The sequence below is a fragment of the Clupea harengus genome, chromosome 17, assembly GCF_900700415.2.
Source record: "Clupea harengus chromosome 17, Ch_v2.0.2, whole genome shotgun sequence".
NCBI lineage: Eukaryota > Metazoa > Chordata > Actinopteri > Clupeiformes > Clupeidae > Clupea > Clupea harengus.
The window spans coordinates 15,086,252-15,110,459 of record NC_045168.1 but is presented as its reverse complement, the minus strand read 5'-3'; the positions used below and the strand labels follow the sequence as shown (position 1 = coordinate 15,110,459).

At 43.8% G+C, this 24,208-nt stretch overlaps 1 protein-coding gene across 2 annotated transcripts; it reads right to left on the bottom strand.

Annotated features, from left to right (window-relative positions):
- Window positions 1-2,190: 2,190 nt before the first annotated feature.
- On the bottom strand, window positions 2,191-21,910 carry LOC105912776 (alpha-2-macroglobulin-like protein 1). 2 transcript variants are annotated; one of them, XM_031583828.2, is made up of 34 exons: window positions 21,750-21,910; window positions 19,549-19,729; window positions 19,165-19,324; window positions 18,991-19,043; window positions 18,751-18,771; window positions 18,475-18,640; window positions 17,896-17,980; window positions 17,495-17,618; window positions 17,079-17,199; window positions 16,729-16,838; window positions 16,111-16,278; window positions 14,485-14,721; window positions 14,182-14,394; window positions 13,913-14,062; window positions 13,596-13,742; window positions 13,411-13,498; window positions 8,015-8,141; window positions 7,687-7,912; window positions 7,197-7,323; window positions 6,967-7,088; window positions 6,693-6,744; window positions 6,406-6,489; window positions 6,132-6,308; window positions 4,983-5,058; window positions 4,527-4,683; window positions 4,354-4,428; window positions 4,025-4,175; window positions 3,742-3,932; window positions 3,416-3,631; window positions 3,185-3,318; window positions 2,866-2,956; window positions 2,720-2,788; window positions 2,495-2,600; window positions 2,191-2,380 (listed from the first exon to the last, which is right to left on the bottom strand). In XM_031583828.2, exons 1-34 carry the CDS (start codon window positions 21,830-21,832, stop codon window positions 2,340-2,342), a joined length of 4,329 nt encoding a protein of 1,442 aa, XP_031439688.1. In that variant the 5' UTR covers window positions 21,833-21,910; the 3' UTR covers window positions 2,191-2,339. The 2 variants fall into 2 exon arrangements, with proteins under 2 accessions (XP_031439688.1, XP_031439689.1); XM_031583829.2 differs by lacking the exon at window positions 21,750-21,910 and adding an exon at window positions 21,659-21,676.
- Between the last annotated feature and the right edge of the window lie 2,298 nt (window positions 21,911-24,208).

Below are 24,208 nucleotides of genomic sequence, written 5' to 3'. Positions count from 1 at the left end.
GTACTTATGTCATGATTGATTAACAAAAATAGTCTGTTTCGTTAGCGATGTATCCGTTAGCCAGGTCGCTAACAGTAGCTGCTAGCTAGCAAATAAGCACACACAGGATGATGACACAGCGTCATGTTGCCGTACATCCTATCTTAATAGACTGTTCGAAATCAAAGGTTTTTGAGATACCTTCCCCCGAAAGGACCTGCTCCTTCCCCCGAAGGGAGCATTTTAAGCCAATTCGAACAACCATGACAGAGGTTAGACACCTGTCTAACAAGAGATCAAGGATTAGACAGCTATCTAGGAATCCGAACACAGCCTATGATAGCGAAGTTAGGTTAGCGACAAGTGGAGGCATTCATTCTTCAGCAAAGTCAGCAACCGGGGGACTAAACATGGGTTTACTTTACACGAGTGAACTAGCTTGCAGAAAACAACTATTTCGTATTATATCAAAAGTAAGTTTTCTTGCTGTACCAGTTAACAGAAACACCACAGCGGTATTCACTGTAAAAGCTGCTACTTTAGCTCTTTCAGAAAGCTAGTCAACAGCTCCCTCATCTAGCTCTGACAACTTTTTTTCTAACAAAGTTCTGCTGAGAATGACGGCGTTTGGTTTGACAAAGTTTTTTGTGAGGATGACGCCGTTTGGTTTGACAAAGTTGTGTGTGAGGATGACGGCGTTTGGTTTGACAAAGTTTTGTGTGAGGATGACGGCGTTTGGTTTGACAAAGTTTTGTGTGAGGATGACGCCGTTTGGTTTGACAAAGTTTTGTGTGAGGATGACGCCGTTTGGTTTGACAAAGTTTTGTGTGAGGATGACGCCGTTTGGTTTGACAACGTTTTGTGTGAGGATGACGCCGTTTGGTTTGACAACGTTTTATGTGAGGATGACGCCGTTTGGTTTGACAAAGTTTTGTGTGAGGATGACAGAGGTTTTTCTGAGACTGAAGCCGTTTCAGCTGAGTCTGACTACTTTTGGTCTGAGACCTGACGCCTTTTCGTTTGAGTCTGACACTTGAGTCTGAGATCTGAGGATGTCCTAATATGAACACCGTACACGGGCTATTCTGTTTGACCGAACAAAACACCCACTTCTGCACACGGGCCTCATGACACTTGTTGTTGCAAAACTGCTTCATGTTCACCACACCACTGTATTATAACCATGATTCTCAACACATGGATCACAGCATGTAGCACATAACAGTGTAGAATGTAGCACACAACAGTGTAGCATGTAGCACACAACAGTGTAGCATGTAGCAAACAACAGTGTAGCATGTAGCACACAACAGTGTAGCATGTAGGAGGGATGTTTGGGGGGGGGGGGGGGGGTTTCCTGTTAAGTGGGAGTTTTCCCTTTACCCTGCTGCCATTGTGCTTGCTCCTGGGCTCTGTAAAGTGTGTGTGTGTGTGTGTGTGTGTGTGTGTGTGTGTGTGTATGTGTGTGTGTGTGTGTTCGCTCCTGGGGGGATAAGGCCCTGGGCTCTTAAGACAATTGTATTATTTTGGCACTATATAAATAAAATTGAATTAAATTGAAAGACAATCCCAGGTTGTTTTCTATTGCCCTTTCACTTGCAATTCACTGCATGTTTTCATGGAAGCCAAACATTCCTGGGCATCTTCTACACACAGAGAGCTTTTTATGTCTTCCACAGTCCAGTCAGAGCGGTACAAGACGTTGGCGTGACCCTAGTTTAGTTTCCCCTCAGCAGCATTAATGTACATGCAAGCCTACTGTAACGCAAAGCTTGTGATTTGACATAGAAAAGCTTTCCTGTCACCAGAGTCACAGTAAAAATATAATGTACACAAGCAAAATGGATATATATTCATGTGAAATGTTTCATTGAAGTATGTTTCACATGTGTATTGTATTGCTATAAACATTTTCACGTCTCAAGTCATTTCATTCTGAGGAAGCCTGGCTTACCATTATTATTACCATTTGTATTTAATAAATGCCATAGAAAGTTATGCAACTTAAGGAACATGAAGGCATGAATAAAGTGTTGAACCTTTAAAAATATCAAGATGTTTTAGGAGCAATTTAGATGTCCAAAAAACGTCTCTTCCACAAATTCGCCTTATCCAGTAATATGTTTTACTGTAAAACAAGCCCTGGTAATTCTAACAGTAAAATAATAACTCACTAATAAATATGTTTAAAAAGGAAATACTGTCAACATATTTGTCATCATAAAACTGACATTTATTCACACAGATTTTTTTAAAGAAATGTAATTTCCATTTGAAGCCCTGTCTCTTTAGCAGTCTGTGATGTAAAAACAAAACAAATTTCACACACACACATAGATTCAATACATTGGGACACCTTCTCATGCACAAGGGGAGGAGTACTCTGCCTCAGCTTGGTCACCTAGAGAGAGAGAGAGAGAGAGAGAGAGATAGAGAGTTCATAGTCAGGTTGCTGCAAACAACACTATCTTCCATAGGTATTTACATGTAACTCTGGTTTTTAAGGGAGTCTTACTGGTCTGGTAGTAGTCGTACACCTTGACCACTGCTGGCTTCAGGTTGTTCACTGGGAGATCCTGTCGGATGGTCAGGTGGTAGGAGACAGGCAAACCCTTCGGAACCTGATACAACACAAGTAGAAGCACATCAGATTGACGTAGAGCAGGTGTAGAGACAAGTGTGACATTTTAAGTAAACCTGTGAGGAAAGTGATTCTGAGCGCAAGTGGTCTATTTCTCACCTCTGACAGATACACAAGGATGTGGTTATCTTTCTTATCGACTCGGTCCACAAGTGTGCTGCCCTGTAGCTGTTCAGACAGAACCTTCATCAGTACCATTATGATAGATGATCCACTGACTAACAGATTTAGGATGGACAACTTACCCTTTCAACAGAGGCAGAGTCAGGTGTGAAACCAGATAACATTTTCACATCTATTATAGCCATGTTGGTGCTCTCCTGTGGTCCATCATACCTGCAAAAGCAAGGAGGAATATTTGTCTCAATCAAGTCATCTTTAAATAGGACATGTGAGAACTACACGGGGAACATGGAACATTCTGGTTAGGGCGTGGTTAGCCCATGACATCAGTGCAATTGTTTCAGACAGACAAGAGACACTTTATTCGGTTTCCTTCATTCTGCCTTTCCTTTGGTTACTTTGCTTACTTGTAGGGATTAAACTCTACATGGGGTTACGTACTGGACTGTGATGTTTAAATTCAGGGCCTGTCCATTGGCCTTGTTGCACTCTCCCTTAGTCAGAGGCTTGGCTTGAGTCTTAATGCTCAAGGTTGAGTGCTCAGTGGGAGTGGGGATGTTGTAGAAAAGAGCCACCTGATACAGAAGAAGATTTAGACATGAATGAATAGCCCTAACAGAATATCCATCATTAACCATCTAGAACAAGGCAGAAGAGATCTTTCACACTGACCCCCACAGAAGCACATGCAGAGCCCTTCACTTCTATGTTGTACTTCCCAGGAACGTCCTGCAGCGCCCTCTCCTGGTACAGTAATGTGTTGTGCTGGTTCACATCAAACTGGTGTTTGTCCCCACCTGCTAACTGCACAGACACTGTGCTGGATCCATGTGGGCTGAAGACCTTGGTGGCGTACAGAGCCAGAGCCTGCAGTGCCACCACCGTGTCCTGAGAAAACACACACTCAACCCTCAGTGTGGGCAAATACAGAAGCTGGACAAAAGCCCATACACAGCAACACAAATAACACGTTTCAAAAGGAAGTGTTTGTGGATCACCTGTGTGGAAGAGAAGCCTCCATATGGATTTTGCTGCTTCACCAGCCAGTTGACAATCCTGGCAGCATACCCTAAGTCAGCAGCAGTCAGTGTGGTTTTACTGAGAACAGCTAACAGCACATAAGAGCTTGTCTCCACCGCCAGGGAATCAGCTCGCTCTGATGAGGACTGAGACCAGTGCAGGAGACTCCCTGAGAAGACATGAGCCACATGAGATAAAGGAAGCAGGTTGAAGCGTTGAGTTATCTGCGTCTCTTCACGCATATTGTAAAATGCTTCCTACCATCAGAGGTTGCTACACTGTCCAAGTGTTTCAGAAGTTGAGCTCTTATGTCCTCTTCTCCAGCGAGACTGAAGGTGTAGGCCAGTAGAGCAGTGGAGTAGGTGGTGGAGAGGTCACTGACCGAGGACTTTAGAAATGTCAGCGTTTTTTCCTGAAGTAAAAAGCAGATTGTTTTATACAATAATCTGGTCCAAGGTTGCAGTTCTCTGAATATGACTGGAAACCATACAGACTTATACCAGATAAACAACAGAAGTAGGATCTGAATGAAGCCTCTGATAGACTTGAAGTAGTTTGTCGTAGATGACCAGAGTAACAGATTTGCCTACCGTAACAGACATGTTCAGCTCAAGCATCGATGCAGTGATGTAAGCAGTTATTGTTGCATTGTCGTTTACACCGCCCTACAAGACAAGGACAAACCCAATGTCAAATTCAGTATCCATCCACATACCAAATAATGCGTTTGTTGATTAGTTAGATAGTATTATCATATGGGTACCTTCATTCTGTTGTTGAAGAGTTTCCCCTGCATATGAAAGACGCCATCTGGTTTCAGTCTTCCTTCAAGCCAAGTCTTTGCAGACGTAATCATTTGTGGATCGATGTAGATTAAGGACTTTGCTTTACCAAAGGATCTCAACACAAATGCAGTCAACCTGCAGGACAAGATGAAACAACCTGGTCGTCATGGAGTTAAGGAACATTTTCTCGTTGTGAACATTTCCTACTTGTTCTCAGAACCTCCCCTAATCACTGCTAGGCTCATTAAATGCTTTTAAAATGATAAGATGAAGGCTGATATGTCCAGATGAGGGTGACCTGGAGCATGAGGAGGTCTCGGCCAATGGTGGCATCATATGTTTTAACTCACCCTGTGTTCCCTTTGTTATAGGTGGTATTTCTAACTGTGCTCCCCTGGTCAGAGGCTTTAGTGCACTGACTGGGATCAACTCACCATGTGTTTCCCTCCCCTCTGCCAAACGTGCTGTAGGCTCCATCACGGTGCTTGTAGTTCAGCTGCCTCTGGTATCCTGCAGGTTATAACTGTACTGTTGGTGACTTATTATAATACACATTAACCATTACTCAACTGCATGGCCATCAGAGGACAGCCAAGGGGTGACGTGCATCACTTTGGACATGGTCATGTTTGTGTCTGATCTGATGCAATCATCCAGCAGAGGGAGCCTCAGAGATCGCACCACCCACACCTGTCCATGTGCCTGAGCAAGGATCTTCATTGCTTTCTGCTTTGCAGTCAGTCACTATCACTGTCGATTTTACAAAACTCCATTCAATCTTTCAGGGCTCTCAATGCTAATCCGCCGCATACAAAATGGCGACATCACTCACAAGTCTTGCCACTTGAAACATTTGTTTAGCTAAAATCAGAAAAATGAAGGGTATTCGAGAGAACTCGAAAAATCTGCGAAAATAAGGTGTGAGTGAAACAATGACTACATCGTGTCACTTCCCTCAGGCAACGTAAAGGACAACTCTGGTAGGGATATGCCTCTGGGTATCTTAATGAATTTGGGAAGAGATCCGTATCCAGTCACACATCCGATCACACTGGTCAAACAGACATTTCAAGTGAATCAAGTTAATCCGCATTTAAAGTTCATATACACAGTGTGAATTTTGTTTTAGCTCAAATCAGGCAAAAAATAAATAAACACAACTTCAGGTGAGACGAAACACCAGTTACGCTATTTCCAACCATGTGATTGGCTCTTTATAATACAGGGCAGGACTTCAAGTTACAAATCCCCTATTTTTAGCCCTACGGATTCTCTGTGTGGAACAAAAGCTTCCCCCCATCCTCCAAATTACCCTTTCAATTTCAGTGATTACACCTCTGCTAATAGTACTGGCTAGTAGTGAGGGCTAATAGCACTGGCTAGTGATAGTGGCTAATGGTGGTGGCTAATGGTTAATAGTAACAGCTAGTAGTAGTGGCTTGTGGCTGGGAGGATTAGCGAATAATTGTGGAGACTCCATCCCCATCCAATCCAGTTCAACGTAAGAGAAGGGCAAATGTGATTTGCACAATGGAGTTCATAACCAATTCAAGTTACTTCATGAGGTGGCAAATTCATCTCACCGCTCTTGAGAAAATTGGTGGCTTTCTCCCTGATGTCTGCAGTGAGCTGGTTAGTGTTCTGTAGGTACTGCAGAATGTAGATATTTGGGGAGAGGATGGCCATATTTTGCTCCCCACAACCATATGGCATCTTCAGGAGACTGTCAATGTTCTTCAGAGCACGACCCAGGACGTCTCCTACAAGACAAAAAGTACATCAGAAACAGATAACAAGATATGCCTTAGTTACCGAATGAGTACCATTATTACTCAGATTGCTTATTTGAAGTTGTACCCAGCACAGAAACTGAAGCTCTGGTTGATCCCTTCACCATAGCCTCTGGGAGTTTCAGCTCCACCTTTTCTGTTAGAGCGCCCCCTGTGGGAACAACATGAAACTGAGCTACAGGCCGAGATGAATGTGGACTAATAGGAATACAGGTTGAGGCAAATACAATTACGAACACATTTCACATGTGCAAGAATAGCAACAGTTTACTTTTTATAAAACAATCTATTAATACATTCCTAAACTATGGATACAGAGACAAGTAACAACAGGAAAAGAAGATAGAAATTCACCCTTTGGACATAAGAGCCAACTGAAACTTTCAGTCTTCTCGGTTCCTTCAGCCTTAGAAGAGAAAAGTTTGAGACGTTACAAGTGTGTGTGTGTGTTTGGAGGGGGAGGGGGGGGGTGTGCACCTCAGTATATTCATAAGGTGTACTCTGTGCAACAGAGAAGGCACTTCTCTTAAGATCGGAGAGATTTCAGCTCCAGAGACTCTCTGAACATTCTACAAAGATTGGTCTTCTGAAGAATGCAATATTAGATCAGGATTCATGGCACACCTACCTTCACCCTGAGGGAGCGTGTGACTGTGTCTATGCGGCCTCTCTCTGGGACAGTCACCACCTCATTGCCACACCCAGTCTGGGACTGCTCAGCTGCAGCACTCACAGTCACCTGCACCTCTCCTGCCAGGCAAGTTTTCCCATGTTACATTCAGTTCAGCTGCATTAGTGTCTATTAAAGTTACCCACTTGTCCTTAAACTCAACAGGCTCCTGCAGTGTGTACACTCACCGAGCACAGAGGGCACTAGTGTCCATTTGAAGGTCTTCCTGCCATTTGCACACAGACAGGAGGAGTACTGGCCATCAGAGGAGGGGGTCAGAGTGAAGTCTGATGAAGGGGCTGAAGTCGCTGTAACCTACCAGAGAGGGTTCATGTTTAAGACACACTCAAAGCCACAGCGAGGGATCTGCTTACAACATAAACTAGCATTCAATCAGCTGTAGCTTCAGCTTATAACATGCACTAGCATTCAATCAGCTTTAGCTTACAACATACACTAGCATTCAATAAGCTTTAGCAAAGCTGACTGAATGCTAGTGTATGTTGTAAGCTAAAGCTTGACTCTAGCATTTAATCAGCTTTGCTTTAGCTGCCAAAAGGTGCTAAGTCTACTGATAGTTATGAACAAGAATGCATTAAATTATCCAGGCAATTTCAGATGATCTGATTTCAGTGTAGCAAGATCCATTTCATTTTGGAATATGGTTCAGTGTCATACCATGATGCAGTTTGGCATGTAGTTGAAAACCGTTGCCTTGAGCTCAAAGGTCTCTCCACGGATGATGGAGTATGGCAGGGAGAGCTCCAGGAAGAAGGGCTGGAAAACTGTGAGCTGAACTGGTGGGGCCAGACCAAAGCCCTGGGGGGACAGGCAGAAAGCCTCAGTCTCCCAGGTGGTGATGGTGTCAGGGACAGTGAGAGAGACTTGTGCTTCTCCAGACTCTCTGTGAAGAGACCACATGTTAGAACAATGGCTATGGGGTTGGAGACTAGAACTAGAGGAGCCCATGTATATGACAGAGACTGATTCATATGTGACCACTCACCCAACCTCTGCAAGGTCCCAGATCCATGTCTCTGGGAAGACTGTACGCACTGTTGACGTTACGTCCAAATTCTCGGGACGAAGTCCATCGTCATCTCCACTAAGACGATAGGCAACTTCAGGATACACTGGATAGAAGAAAACTAATTCACAAATCTGCATGGGCAGCAGATATGTCCTTCTTCAGTAAAGACAGCTGACTAGTTCATCCAATCATGTCACACGATGCTGCCATCTTGGTCTCACACATCTCTGAGCAACACACACAACTTCAACACACACGTCTTCTCTTGTGCACAGGTCAAGATGTTTGCACTCAGGATGATAATGAGGAACTCAGCAGCAGACCCCTGGGTTCTGTAGGTGAAATTGGTACCAGCCTCACATGGGAGTACCAGACTATGTAGGTAACTTACCCTGTGAGCAGGAGCCGGGTGAATGTGGGTGCAATTGTGTGTAAATTGTGATACCGTCTTTGCGAGGGCCACCAAGACACACTGGTGCTGTCCTTGCAACAGCAACAATATGTTGGTAATCTCACCCGATTGGACAGGCATCAACCATTCAACACAAAGGCAGATCAATTAAGTTGAACACCTAGGGGGCGCCACACAAAGTGTAGTGTCCTCCACGTAGTCAAAATAATGATAATCCACAAATCAGTCTCGTTAAATATATCAGTCTCATAAAATATATTATACTATCAATTTGGAACTCTGATTAATAATTAAATTAATAACTACAACCAAAGTTACCTTATTGATAGTATGGTTGAAGGTCATTAGAATTCTGAATAGAAGAGGTTGGCAACGTCCATTCTTGTGCAACATTAAATAAACCAGCGTATATAATCAAAGTATTTATTTACACAATGATAAGAAAATAACACACAATATGTAATCTAGCTAAATGCAACTTACTAATGAATTGAAGGAATGTGGGATGTGTGTGTTAGCTTGTGAGCTCGGGGTTGCGCTGTTAGGAGCGCGCCAGAAAGAATGTGTGTGTGTTCCTTTGTTTGATCACCGTAGTTCCGCGTGCATGTGTGTGCACGTACGCGAACATACATGTGATGTGAACAAGGGCGAGCCTATATGCAGCGCGAAGTTCGAGTATTCTCTTCGCGTGTGTGGCTATGTGAAGGCCAATGTATATGTAATCGTGCGCGATTTAGATGCCATGTTATAAGAGGGAAATGGTTAGTGATGCATGCAAGACCCGATGTGTCTGAGAAGCAATCCTAACGATAACCCAGATGGTGTGGCGAAGCCAACTACCAACTAACAATGAAATTAAACAGTTACGTTCAGTAAACAAAACATATGTAACACATGAACAATGGCATGTAAACAGTCTTATGCTTAGCCAGGTTGTGAATAGCTAGGATAGCTAAATGCCCAGTTAATGTCAGTTACCAGTCCTTTGGGAAAAGTGTTGTGCTGGTCCGACGTGGATGAGGCAGAGAAGAGATGATGCCGTCCGTAAATGGAGAAAGTTGTCCTTGCTGTGATGTCTGTTTCCCTGCAGTTTAGGTCGGAGGATTTGATCGCTCAGAACGTTGCAGTCTGCCTTTTGTTCCCGTTGTGTAGGGTTAGCTAGCAGGTCTATTGTTAGCTGCTTTCGCTAAACTTACTGCGTCTCACTTATCAGTTCGGTGACTGAGAGATCTTAGGCGTATGTCGGCCGTAAGAAGTGAGAACAAAGAGAGTAGTTCTTCACCGTGTGACGGTGTGCTCACGCGTTGCTGGAGGTGAGGAGGTGTCAAGACGTGTGCGCCTGGCTGGAAGGCCGGCGAAGAGAAGAGCGAACATCTGGACAAGACGTTACTTTTGTTCAAGCCAAAGGGGGCGTGGTTAAAGTCGCATCAGGTTGCCTTTTTATTACAGGTAAAGCTTGACGTAACTTCCGGGTGAAATCACACGCAAGTTACTGATTAAAGTCAAACACAATGGACCATTCCAGGTGTACCTACATCCCCCCTGTGGTCACGGGATTGCACCGGATGTGTGATCCAGTGAGCACAACTGTACATAGTCCATGTGTGGGAAAAGTTCATTGGTCAGACAGTCAAAGTTGTAACATCAGTACTGGGCATTTGTTGATACTATCTATCCTGGCTAAGCAGGTACAAAATCATCAAGTTACAAAAGACAAGGTCCAAATAAACAGTAATGATAATGACATAGCATACAACAAATAAACCAGTGGGTCATCTACTCATCAGGGTTAGTGAGAATAGGAAATGTTAGTGATGTCAACTTGTTAGGCTGAGATGCAGAGATAGTGGCACCTGATACAATGATAAAACCATTGCTGGAGAATCCAAGAGTGTGTTTGTTGGACCACTCAATAGATTGGATGACAATACTGACTAGTAGATGGCTAGTGACTGACTAGTCTTGGCAGCCTTTGCTGTTTTTGACCTTCAGGCAGGTTCTGCTGCGGAAGGGTGTCATCATGTTCTCAAAATCTAAAGCTCAAATGGCTGTATCATGGTTTTGTGTGGCAGTATGGTAATGTCCTAAACTTGTGTTGAATGTGGACATGTGCATGACTAGCTTTGTCTGGGATGTATGAAGCTAGTGTGCTACTGCAGTGGTTTAAATGAAGTACCAGTTCAGAATAATGGAAGTTGCTGCTGTCGCTAACAAATCCAAGTTGGCCTATACAACTACAAGAAAAGTGAGATTCCTGAGCAAGCAGTTGTCTTACTGTCAGTGCAGGGTGGCTCGTGTTGTTTGGCAGACAGTTAGTTATTAACGAACCTGACTCGCCTGACTCGTGGCTCAGGGGTGTAACGCTCTTGGTAACCATAGTCAGAGGGGCAGTCAGAGGCACTATCACTGTCTGGGGCCTTGTGGCCATGGTCAGTGTAACGGTAGTCATCACCTGACGAATCTAGGGGCAGGTCATATTTCTGGGCCATTATTTCGGAATATGGCCTTCTACTGCTTCTAGGGGATGTATTCCCATTACGACGCTGATGATGGACATGGCGGTTACGCTCAGTGTCCCTATGAGGCCGTTTGTCACCCCCCTTTGATCTGTAGTGAGGGTGAACTTGTGAGGCAGTGAATTTGGGAGACGCTCTGGTATCTGAGCAGGCAGGCTCAGTTGTTTTTCCCCTTTCTTTGGAATTGACAACAGTTTCCCAAACCATCTGTGTCATCTTCCTGATCTCATTCATTGAGGGGTTACCTTGATGCGTCCTGAGGGAAACGTGAGTGCGCACACATGGATGCAGGTTTCGCAAGAACAGAGACTTGAAGGTGGAACTTTCTTCTAAGCCTGGTGCATTCTTGCCCTGGAAGTATGCATGTCTCAAACGTTTATAAAAATCCCTAGGGTGTTCTCGACGGGAGTGTTTAATTTGGGAGGCAGCAACCAACGATGCGATCTCGTCAGCGGGAGAAGAGTATTCTTCTTTTAAAGCATGACAGAGCTCTGCGTAATCATCTCTGATACGGGGAGGTTGTGCCTGAATAAACTTGTCGACTGCTTTAGAGCTAGTTTTCCACATGAGTTTAATTTTCTCCCTTTGGTTTGCGTTGGGTAGGTCAGTCATGTTGATGTCTAGTTCCCTAACGTAATCGTCAATGTCTTGATCACGGTTGTCTGGGTCAAACATTTCAATGTCCTTAGCTATGAGCTCAAGCACTTCTAGACAGGGACTCTGTGAGGTCTTTTCCGAAAAGGGCGAGATTAATCTAGCATGGGAACGGACATGTCTATCACATGCTAATGTGCTTCTCTCTGGGTGAGAGGCAGATGCTGGACAGCGGTGCTCACTCTCGTGGCTGTATGGAGAGGAGGCTGAACAGTCTGGACATGACCTAGTCCTGCCTTCGGAGGGAAGGGCACGGACGAATGTGTTATGGATCAGAGGCTGAGAAGAAGTATGGGCAGTATATCTACTGGAGGATAAACTACCTGTTTCTTCAGTGTCTGTTAGGGGCAGATGGGAAGTCAGGTGGGTGTTAACTCGGTCTCTCAGTGGAGGTTGAGGAGCTGACTTCATTCCCAAGGACTGAGGGTCAGTTGGGAAGTGTTCCCATCGGAATGAAGGAGGGGTAGACCTTTCATCAAGGGAGGAGTGTGAATCAGAGTAGCCTGACTCACATCGGCTGAACGACTGTGGTGGGGCAGGGTGTTCTGACCTAACCTTAAGTAGCTCCTCCTTGTGTGAACAGAGTTCTAACTCTGTTGAGAGTAGGTCTCCTAGGTAGCGCATAGCTTTCTTGCTAGCTGTCTGTACCTCGTGGAGGAGACTAGCATTCTGCGCTTTAAGGTGTACCTACAGTTCATTTTCTGCCTGCAAGTGTGGATGGATATGAGAGCCATACCCAGAGCCTATAGCCCCTACCCAGTCACCATAGAACCTATAGCCCATCCCCAGTGACCATAGAGCCCATCCCCAGTGACCATAGAGCCCATCCCTAGTGACCATAGAGCCTATAGCCCATCCACAGTGATCATAGAGCCTATAGCCCATCCCCAGTGACCATAGAGCCCATCCCCAGTGACCATAGAGCCTATAGCCCATCCCCAGTGACCATAGAGCCTATACCCAGTGACCATAGAGCCTATAGCCCATCCCCAGTGGCCAGAGAGCCTATAGCCCATACCCAGTGACCAGAGAGCCTGTACCCAGTGACCAGGCTTTAGATGTTCCTCCACACACACCCAGCACCTTGACCCGACACCCAGTGATAACAAAGCCAGAGAATGTGCCGATTCTCTCAAAGACTAGCCTGGATGCCAGACGAACTTAGCCCCGCCCACAACATTTGAAGTCGGGAAGTTCGGTCTGGCATTGCTCCGTTGGGGAGAAACTATGTCCGAACAGAAATTTGTTCGGACCAATCAAATTGTCAGGGCGGGCTTTATACGATGATGGACAGATGATCAACAGTAACGTAATCAACCACGTCACCAAAGAGAACTTGGGTTGAATTCGTTTTCAACATGGCTGCCGCTGGAAAGCTGAGATGTGTAGCCTAGATTTTGCCATCAAGTCTGTTTTAGAAGACATCGACAGCGCATTCATTTTGAAAGAGGAACAGAGAAACGCTATCAAGGCATTTGTCGATCGAAAAGATGTTTTTGCCGTCCTTCCTACGGAATTCGGTAAAAGTTGAATTCATCAGCTGGCCCTGGTCACATACTACGTTGCTCTGATTGGTTGTAGGTCTATCCAATTGAGCGAAGAGGCATTTTTTTCCTGGTTCGGTTGAAACACGCCCCATAATCACAGCCCAATGGAGCAGTATCAGACTCATATTCTGACTAGAATTATGAGTATGACAACGTCAGGCTAGTCAAAGACATTACAATTATTTAATAAGCCTAGAAATTAAATATTTGAATTTCATTTTCCTTGAGGGTGTTTGTTCTTACCATATCCCTTGTGGTATGTCTCCCCCTTATAGAGTAAGCAGTCAGGTGCCCGTAAAACCAGATTAGTTGCAGTCTTCAGTCCCAATCTCTAAAGCAGACACAGAAACAAATGAACTTCTCCTTTAAGTGCATGATGTGAATTGAGCTTCTGGCATATTCTGTTTGTAAGGGTTTATTTTTCTTACCTTGAAAACAGCAAAGGCACCAGTGTCTGAGTGTCGGCCAGGGTAGTAGGGCATAGAAGATCGCCGAGGTCTCACTTTCAGACACTTCACTGGATCCTCAACATCATAACTCACATACGAGTCCATCGGCGGACGCATGTCAAAAACCTAAAGGAAAAGAAATGTCCAATCATCACACACCTACGCACTTCAGGCGGTGACACTTAGTGATCTAACCACAGTAGAAATCAGAGACTCTGTCCACACACACACACAGACTCTGTCCACTGTGTGAAATTTATAATGTCACTGTTGATTTGGAATGTTGCTATGGTAACCTTCTGGGCATCCAGGCGCTTCCCTGGTTCCAGGATTAAGACGCTCTGATCCACAGCACTGAGGCCACACAGAGAGCCAGGCTGAGCTGACAGCTGCAGGGAGCTCTTCTCTCCAGGAACCGCTTTAGGGGGAGAGAACTGCACTGACATCTGCATAGAAAGCACATGTTACAAACTATAATCAACAAGCATACAAGTGACTAACAGACGCCAAGAGCATCAGAGGAGAGAAAGAGAGAACTTCACACCATCACGCTGTGGTGCGGTACCTTGTTTCTGAAGCACTTCTCAGTTGAGAAGGTTCTGCTCTCAGCCAGGACCGTCTCACTGGGTAAGACACAGTAGGCCAGAACCTGCACTGAGGGGGCCATCCCAGGACTGACAGACAGCTTGAAGGACACCTCACCCATAATGACCGGTTGGGAACCCTTCACTGAAGCCTTAGTGAAGCCATGGTGAACAATCTCTCCTTTGGATAAAACCTGCAACACACATGAAACTCAGCATCGTCTTACCACAGCAGTTGTTTTAATGATTTTAGATGGCCATAATGTAATCTGTGATCCACGTACCATATAAATGATATCCACAGAGTCTGTGTTGAATGTCTCCCCAGTGAAGGTGTACTTAATGCTGATGGGTGTGTCTTTGTCACACTGAAGAGGCTCATCTATAGCCTTTATGGTCACAGAGCTGGATGTAGCTGTGTGTGAAGATGCAGGTCTCAGTCTGGACACAGACTTTGATGCAGAGTCATAGTATGGGGTACGAAACGGTGTGTATGATTCGATGTCTGTATAGAGGCTGGCCTGGAGAGGAAGAGTGCCATTAGTAATGGGATGGAAAAGCATATGATGCACTGGACCTTCTGCCGAATATCATCACGCTGTGCGTGAGGGGTAGCTATAGTGTGTGTGATTATATATATATACACTAGGGATGGGAAGATTCATAAAAGCTCACGATGCGATGGCCCGGATCAAAAAAGTGTGCACCGGATACAATGTGGGATGAATCGCGGTGCATCGTTTCTAACATTTTTGCATCGATATAATCTGTTGTATTTGTATAGAATCGTTGTAGGCGAACACCATTTAATATTTAGAAATGTGACCAATGATTTGTGACCAATAATTTTATATTTAGATAGATTCCTCCTCTCTAACTGTTTCTTAAGCGCGCTCTCATCTCCACTGCTGTCAGTGGCCGATTCTCGTTAAGTCTCTCGGCCAAGTTTCGCGCGAGTTGGAGGCGTGTTCGGGAGAGTGTTACCATGGCGGACGAATGTGTTCGACGCAGAGGGGGAAATACGAGACAGACAGATATACCTCGGGAGGTTGGGATGGAGGCAGGTCGTGCACGAACGTGCCACTAGATGGCTGCGAGGTTAATATGTAGTTTGAGCGCCCTCACGAGAGCAGTGCGTTTGAAGGACAATTGCACGAGCCTCCCACCAAAAGTTTCATTCTGCGGAAAAACTACAAATGTAACTGAAATGTAAACTGAACTGTTAAGTTGGAATCACACACATTGTACCATCAAACATTGGACCCAAAATAGCGAGTGAGTTTTTATTTTAATTATCAACTTACAACGATGCAAAGTTGTGGAAATGATTTCGCATTTTGTTTTATTGCTTGATGATGCTGACTAAGCAGCAAGTGTACCCTCTGAAAGAGTGTTCATATTCCTAAAGGAAAACCTTAAAATAGGACAAATGAGTTCAATTTAGTGTGTGAGGCAGTTGATCCACATGTTTAGGATGAGCAAACTGTGTTGTGACTGCCAGGTATAGTTAAAAAAAAAGAGAACACTTGCACACATACACACATATACACATACATGTTATCTTTTGTCAGAGACCTTGTTAATGATTTGTTGTCTGGCAAATAAATGAATCATTATGTACCATATTAAATTGCATAGAATTATATTCTTTTGCATCGCATCTCGTTGAATCGCATCGTGTCGAATCGCACTGCATCGCAATAGGGGTGAATCGTATCGTATCGTATCGCATTAGTAGCTGCTTTTATGTATCTTTAATGTATCGGATCGTTGGTAGTGCATCAAGATGTGTATCGCATCGTCCTCAGTGATGGAGATGCAGATCCCTAATATACACACACACTTACAAACAGCTTACGATGAGCCCAAAGTGATAATGTTAACAGAGGGCCAACCAGTAGGCAGCTTACTGTGAGCTTAAAGTCTCCTGTAAAAGTAGTCGTGTTGAGAGAGAACTGGGCCACTCCATCAGAGTCTGTTGTTAGGTTCAGTAAGAGTTCTGCGTTCCAAGTCAGACCTTTAAACAGATGTATGGTCCGGTCAGAGATGCCCGTGTCATTGTAATGGGTTGCTTTGATCTGTAAAGAGAGGAAATACAAGAAGCCTAAATATGACAACGTGCTGGTGACTTAACGGACTGCCTCTGAGATGATCCTTCTACTTCTGAAATTAAGTGCCAATCCAATTAGTTTTCTGCTGAAGAGATCACTGGCCGTTGCCATTGGTATCCAGAAAAGTAGAACACCATACAGAACTGATTACAGAACTGATCTCCTTTTTCCCTGAAATACTACACCTCCAAGCTCAGTGTCTGAAACACTTTAAGGTGCAGTCCTCAATTCTGGTGAAAGGTTGTTGACATGTGTGTTTTGATGAAAAGATCACCAGCCAAGAGATAATCTTTTTAACCTTTGTTATATTACATATAATATACAGTGTGCATTGTTTAACAGACTATGCCCTCTATATTTACTCTATGCATATGTGGCAGATGTGTTTGCATCTGCAGAGATGACCCCTTCACCTACCTTGCCCTCCATAACTGCCCCGTACTCAATCACGTTTGGTGTATCAACAAATGTGAGTTTCCCAAGGGAGTAGTCCAACCGTATGTCTTTGCTCACAGATCGACTGATACCTGAAGAAGAAAAAATACATAGAATATGTAGAAAGCGCACCTTTATTTCTGTCCTCAGTGGTGAACCAGTATAACCACAAGTCAGTTTGACCTACAACCTCTCCACCTCTGGTGAACAATCACTCTGTGAAATGGCCCCCTTGTCAGTATAACCTACGACCTTTCCACCTCTGGTGAACAATCACTCTGTGAAATGGCCTCCTTGTCAGTATGACCTACGACCTCTCCTCCTTGGCTCACCTGTTCCCTCCTCAGCTACAGTGGCACTGAATCTCAACACATCCTTCAGTTTCCTGGCGAAGGCAGTTGGTGTAAATGTTGCCATGTTGAAAACTTTAGAGGTACAACCAGACTCATCCATCTACAGGAATCAAACACATACACACACACACACACACACACTTCAACATAAGAAGTCCAGATTTCTACTCTCATGATTGCTACCAGTAAATCTCCACCTCGTTCAGTTATAATTTTACATTCCACGAGATCACATCGAGATTGCCGCCTTAGGATTATGATGTCAGTCTGTAGTGCCCTTTAAATCTTTTAAACCATGAAAACCTCACTTCACTGAAACATTCTGCATATCAATAGTCAAAAAAAGTAAATAATTATGATACTAATAATATAGTTTGGTAGAAAATAAACCTTACTTCTCCCTGTTCCTTCAGACATATATCTGGTGTGGCATCATCATCTTCTTCAAATTGGTAGAAATCAGCATCTCGACACAATACCATTGAAGCCTTCCCTGGCACAGGCTGACCAAACGTATATCTGAAAACAGGGAAACTTTAAGGTGCTTTAAGGCCACAAGGACATATAGAACCATGTTAACGCTGACGGAAAACAATGCTGGACAGCCCTGTTGGCATGACGCATCACAACAAGTGGGATGAGCTCAGAACAGTCACATTCCACAGTTATAAAAGCCTTCCACCTTTTTAAAGATGTATCCATTTAGTGGACGCTGTAATTCAGACCTGCTTATAGTCCAGCCATCATATGTTAGCATGTGTTCTTCCTGGGAATCACCTGTCCCCGAGTCACTTACTTTGCACACACCTGCAGTCGGACCTCCATTGCACCTACGCTGACCTCCTTGGGAATGTTTGGAATCACCTCAAACTTGGGCAGAACTGAAAGCAGGAGGAGCCAAAGTCACAAACATACAGTACTTGTTCAGTCCGTTTAGGTTTTAGGCTTAGGGCTTACCCCATCCCTTAGGGCTTACCCCAACCCTTAGAACTAACCCCATCCCTAACTCTTAGGGCAATCCCCATCCCTCTTAAACATTCTAAAAGAAACAGATCCTTTGAGAAGCTGTATATTAATTCTGTGGACAGCTGTAACAGGAGGTTTAAAGAACTACAGTGAATCCCGTAGCTGTAACAGACATAGCAGATTAATGACATGCAGAGGCTGGACAGGACACGTGATAACGACACTAGTTGAGACCACATGTATATGCTGTAACCATGGTGAAGGTGGCACAGTGCCAAGGAAACAAAGCCTTGCTTTGGTGCTTTTGTTTTTGATGGTACAAATGGCCAACACCAAAAATTTGGTGGAAAAAAACCCCCACCTTTAAGCAGACTTGCAACGGCAGCAGCAGCAGCAGTCACAAACTTACCATATTTTTTCACTTTAAAATCGTGTGAGAACGCGCTCTGTTCCCCAGTCACAGACAGCCTGTAGCGGCCCTGGAGGGCCTCAGGGTTTAACACGTGAGACCGCTGCACCATCTTACTCTGCGAGGTCACATTAAGCCACTGGCCAATGGTGTTGCCACGGCTGTCCTGTTTAAAGACAGGAGCAGGTTTACTAACTGAACCAGTAATGACTGTTATAATTTATCATGATTTATTTCCTGAAGAAACTATGTTGATGAATTGGAGTGTGGACTTACGGTCAGTGACACCGTGTGGTACTGTGGAAGCAAGAGAGGAGGTCAATATGGTGAAGGAAGACATGACAGCCTGGCGGTATAGCTGCACGACTGTTAACCTACAAGATCACTTTTCGATGGGGCCTCTATACATCTATTTGCTTAAAGGCTCACTACATAAAGTTTAAAGGTTAAAGGTTCACTACGTAAATTCCATGATTCAACAGGTTTAAAAAATCATGAAATACTGTGAAGACTTACAGTCTGATCGAGCGGAATGAAACTGGTGTCCATGGTGACCACTCTGAAGTGCACTGTGGGAGGGTTCAGTTAAACGGAGATGTAACTGATGTAAATGTGACTGGTGTGATGAAAAGGGTTATCAGTAGTGAAGCACACTGGTATTGTGTGTCAGGGTGCTGCTTAGAGACGTACCGGTTTGGCCTGGGCTGTATATGGGTTTATCTGTCTGGATGAAGGTTATGGGAGAAAGTTTTGGGATGAACTTAACCAGATTCTCTTTAGTCCAGTGAGATGTTTGCCCTTTGACCTCCACTTTGATCTTCTGCACAGAGTCTTTATCTACCAAAGGGGCCTGTCAAAGAGCAGAGTACACACTAGCATTAGCAACACCAGGTACAGTGACCACAGCACTGCACACAAGCAGAAGGGGGGTGGCGCAATCAACTGCTCATTTCATAACATTTATTCCAAATTGGTGACACAGTAATCCAGTTTGGAGTTTGAGCTGGACATCCCCCACTCTACCCTACCGTCCCCAGCAGCAGGCTGCCAGTTCACTCTACGACTACTACTGACCTGGAACTGGAAACAGCGGTGAAAGTCCTTGTCTGATGTTTCCTGGTGAAGAAGCTTCTTCTCATCTCCATTAGTCAGATATATGGACATGAGCAGAGTCTCATTTGGACTCAGGAGGCTGGCACAGAGTTGGGCTTCTGACTCTGACCTCATCAGGGCAGGAAAGGTCACCAAGAAAGACCTAGAGAAAAAAGGACTGCATTAGACAGACTTCCTTAATTGGTTTAAAAGAGTTTCCCTCAATTCATTCAGACCTACTAAATAATTAAGGTCATGTTTTTGATCATTTTGAGTCATGCTTGTATGACGCTCAGACTTTCAGTAATTGCAAGACTATAGCAATAACAGTCGTTTTAGTGACCTATTCTTTAAATATATTAGCTCTATAGCACTGAGCTGCTTCTAACCTTATAAAAGCAGCATCCATACAGAAGACAGGGTTATGTCTATGTTGTATGTTGCATGTATTTACCATGCAAAAGACTAAATAACATGAGAGGACCAGGGTTGGGAGGATTACTTTAAAAATGTCACGTCTGTGCTGAACCGAGCTCCGGCCACGCCCCCTTTTGTCCCTTTTGGACTCATGACGGCACACTCACACGTATGCAATGGAATGCGTTGATCCGTCAAGGTTGACGGATCCCCATTCACTTTGAATGGGGTGACGTCATCCTTTGCCGAACTGAATTGTGGCTCTGTTGGGTTCCGCTGCGTTGCATGCGTTGCTGGCGGCAGGAGTTGAAAATGTTTCAACTTTTCGAGAGGCAACGCATGCATCAGCCAATCAAATCGCCTCTCATGCAAATACAACCGCAAAGGCTTTAGCCAATCAGATCTCGTTTATGGTCACGTCTCAAGAGCGCGAAGCTCAAAAAAAAAAAAGATGGCGGACCAAACTCCGTAGATGGTCGTATTTGTACCTAAAAGTTGTTTGTGGATCATTAAAACTCTCATCACTCTGCAATCATTGACGTCTGCCGATCCGTGACCTATGTATTCCGATACAATTACTGAATAACTGTTAACATTTTTAATCAGTAACCTAATCCAAGTATCACAATATTAAAGTTATGTAACTTGATTACTTTCCGTTACTTTTGGATTACCTCAATGCCAAATGTGCAAATGAAGAAAACACAAGAGACATCAATAAGATGGCTTTTACTTAAGCATATTATGTAAGTCAACAGCACAATGTAACCTTAGAAAAGAAAATGAGGAAACCAAGTTTTAAGAATTAAACCTGCCCTCTGCTCAGTGTTTTTTGAAGAAAAAATCTGCTTGTCATTATGCAAATTCAGCCTACAGACCTACAATGAAAGTGCACCACAGTTTACAAATAAAATGTACAAAATAAAATCAGCTTATTTTACAAGAAAGAAAAGATGTTCTCTTTTGATTACAACACAGATTTAGAACATCCAAAGTATTTGTAATGAATCAAGTGTCTCTGAACTGTCAAAGAGAAGAAAATCTTGAAGTAAATACTGACAGTAGGCCTACGGGTTCCAAATTAAAATATAGGGCGGACCTACAGAGTAGTATAGTTTATATGCTGTTTGAATGTTGTATAAGTGAAAGTCCGCAGCCAAACGTGCTTTGTTAATAAACAGATGTTACTCACGCTGAAACTTAAATTAAACTGCCACGAACATATTTAGGTCAGGGGCTTGTGTTTTATCCAAACACGATCATCCCAATTATCATAGTCCCCCTTTTTCATTACGTTAGTAGGCAAGCAATACTAACAGGTTAGCTAACCAAATTTGTCTGTGGAGACGTTAGCACTGTTGGTCTTGCTTCATTAAATTTGACGTGGAGTCCTTGGATAACGACGGTATTTTCACCACGGGGAGCCATAAGGTGCACTGCACTGTTATGTTCTTCCCACTTTCAGCTTTGAGGACAAAATAGTGTCGATTTTTCTAGCCAGGGTAAGCATTTTTTGAACTCGAGGTCATCATATGGACTTGGATGATAGTATAATGTTCTGCATTTTAAAATCCATTTTAAATGTGTAATCCTGTTAGTAATCCCAACTTTTGCTAAAAGTATCTGTAATCTAAATGCGTATTTTTTTTCTGTAACTGTACCGGAATACAGTTACCTTTTTTTGTATCCAAATTACGTTACGCCATTCCACGTATTCCGTTACTCCCCAAGCCTGGAGAGGACTGTGTGCTGAAGGCTGTACTCACGGCTCTGGTGTTCCTGTGGAGGAGCAGAGAGAGTAGAGGCAGCTCAGCAGCCCCCCAGCAATCAGGATCCTGATGAAGGCCATTCTACTGAGCCTGCAGAGGAGAGGCTCACACACCAGTGCTGCTGCTCTGAACTAAACACACTTTTATTCCAACAGGCTAATGACCTTTACTTATGTTGAATGATTAATTTGCCACTAGACTATTTGCTTCTCCTTTCTGGTAATTCACGTCAATATCATTTGTGACTCATTCTACTCAGGAAACATTTACAAACTGCATTTCAAGCAAATATTTGCAAAGTCAAGCAAAAAGAAGCCTGTGTGCACTCAACCTACACACACACACACACACACACACTCAACCTACGGTATTTCACAGACATGCAACCTCACTCAACCTACAGTCTGTCACAGACATGCAACTTTCAAATCCTAATGATCATCTAATCTCAGTTGTCTGCTTGTGAGAAGGGTGACTCATTCCTTCAGAGAGGGAGAGGGGAGGAGTACCTACCTGCTGCCAGGTGAAGTGAATACTGTGAATACTTATTTTCTGTCGGTCTGTCTGTCTGTATCTGTACTAATGTTCTTTCTGTCTGTCTGTATATATACTTATGTTCTTTCTGTCTGTCTGTCTGTCTGTCTGTCTGTCTGTCTGTCTGTCTGTCTGTATACTTATGTTCTGTCTGTGTGTCGCAGTGTGGTCACTTTCAGTCATACCCTTGAATTTACATTCATGTAATTGGCTAAAATTGTAAGATTTCATTGGTTAGGCTACAGAGAATGTCTTTTTGAAGAAAAAAATGCATTTGTGAATCAAGCCAGGAAAGTGTCAGGAAAATGTCAAAAATCCACAAATAAATGCAGGGATGTTCACAAATGGTGATAGTGGTTTGTAAATGTACGTCTGTTACTGTAAATAAATGTAACAGTGTTTACATTTGTGAATCGTGTGAAATGTATTTGTGAATCACAGAATACATTTGAGAATTTTGAAACTATTCTCACTACCTAGTAGGACAGGAGCATCTGAAAGCTAGTCATAGTTGGCAACTGCATGTGAATTGAGCTTTTGAAGGCACTTGCATGCCATTACATGAGGACTGAGGATTAGTCCTAGAACAGGAAGTACCCTTCAACTCCTCCTTTCTCTTCAAACTCACTGCCCGGGTGATGGACAGCAGATAGTGATGGTGCCTTTACCCTGTAAATAACTACTCTTTCTGCCCTGAAGCTTCTGTGATTGGTTAGTTACTGCCCTGAGGCCTCTGTGATTGGTTAGTTACTGCCCTGACGCTTCTGTGATTGGTTAGTTACTGCCCTGACGCTTCTGTGATTGGTTAGTTACTGCCCTGAGGCTTCTGTGATTGGTTAGCTTCTGCCCTGACGCTTCTGTGATTGGTTAGTTACTGCCCTGACGCTTCTGTGATTGGTTAGTTAGTGGCTACTGGCTGCCCTCCACAGATGTGGCACACAATCCTTTTCGGCCCTTTGTCTCCCCCTGTGGCCAGCCAGTACAGGTGTGACAGAAGAGTTAAGAAGTGTGAATGACGGTCTGTCTGTCTTGGATGCACTTGGAAACTCCTCATGAAAAGTATAACCGCAGTAAAGTACTCTGATAAAGACTGGACCAGGGGAGAATCTAGGTTCGCACTTTTGGGGGGGCTAAGCCCCTAGATAAAACCTATTATTTTTCCTGTGACCCAGCAAAACTAGGGGGTCCTAGGGGCATGCTCCCCATAAGACATTTTTGAAAATATCCTTTTAAATAGTGTCCTCTAGTGGGTTTTAGGAAGAGAAATTAACAAATTTAGATTTAAAATATGGCACAACAATAAACATATTTAAGATATCTGCTGAGATAGGTGGTAATTATACTGTAGCATGGTAAGGATTTGCAGCTCAAGTGTGTAGGTTAACGTTGTAGGCTAGAGTTCACCAGCTAGTTATAGCTGGCGGAGCTACTGAGTAGGGTAGCATACCCACATGATCAATGAACAGGCATGATAAAAGAGAGCCACGACATCTATAATTAACTCGTGATGGTTTAACCATTTCGTTTATTTTACTATTTTAAACTTCATGTGCTATACCTTTTAGATCCATCAGCTGATTATGACAGCTTACACCAGCTTGGGTCGGACAGTCGCTCCAAGTCTGTTTACTAGACGTCTGTCTGCACGCTCGCGAGGCTCACTCACTCACTCACGACCAAACAGAGCTGTGCGCTTGCCACCACAGTCTCAAACAGGCGGGATTCCAGTGGTACTCGAGACTATTTTATTTCTAACTCTAAAAATTAAACAAAATAAGTTCACTAAATCGGTTGCTAGGTGTGAATTTGACAATCTCAAAAATAAAAATATATTGGGGGGGAGCTAAGGAAACTTTTCGGGGGGCTCCAGCCGCCCCAAAATAGGGCTACATATGCCACTAGACTGGACTTTCAGGTTCTTT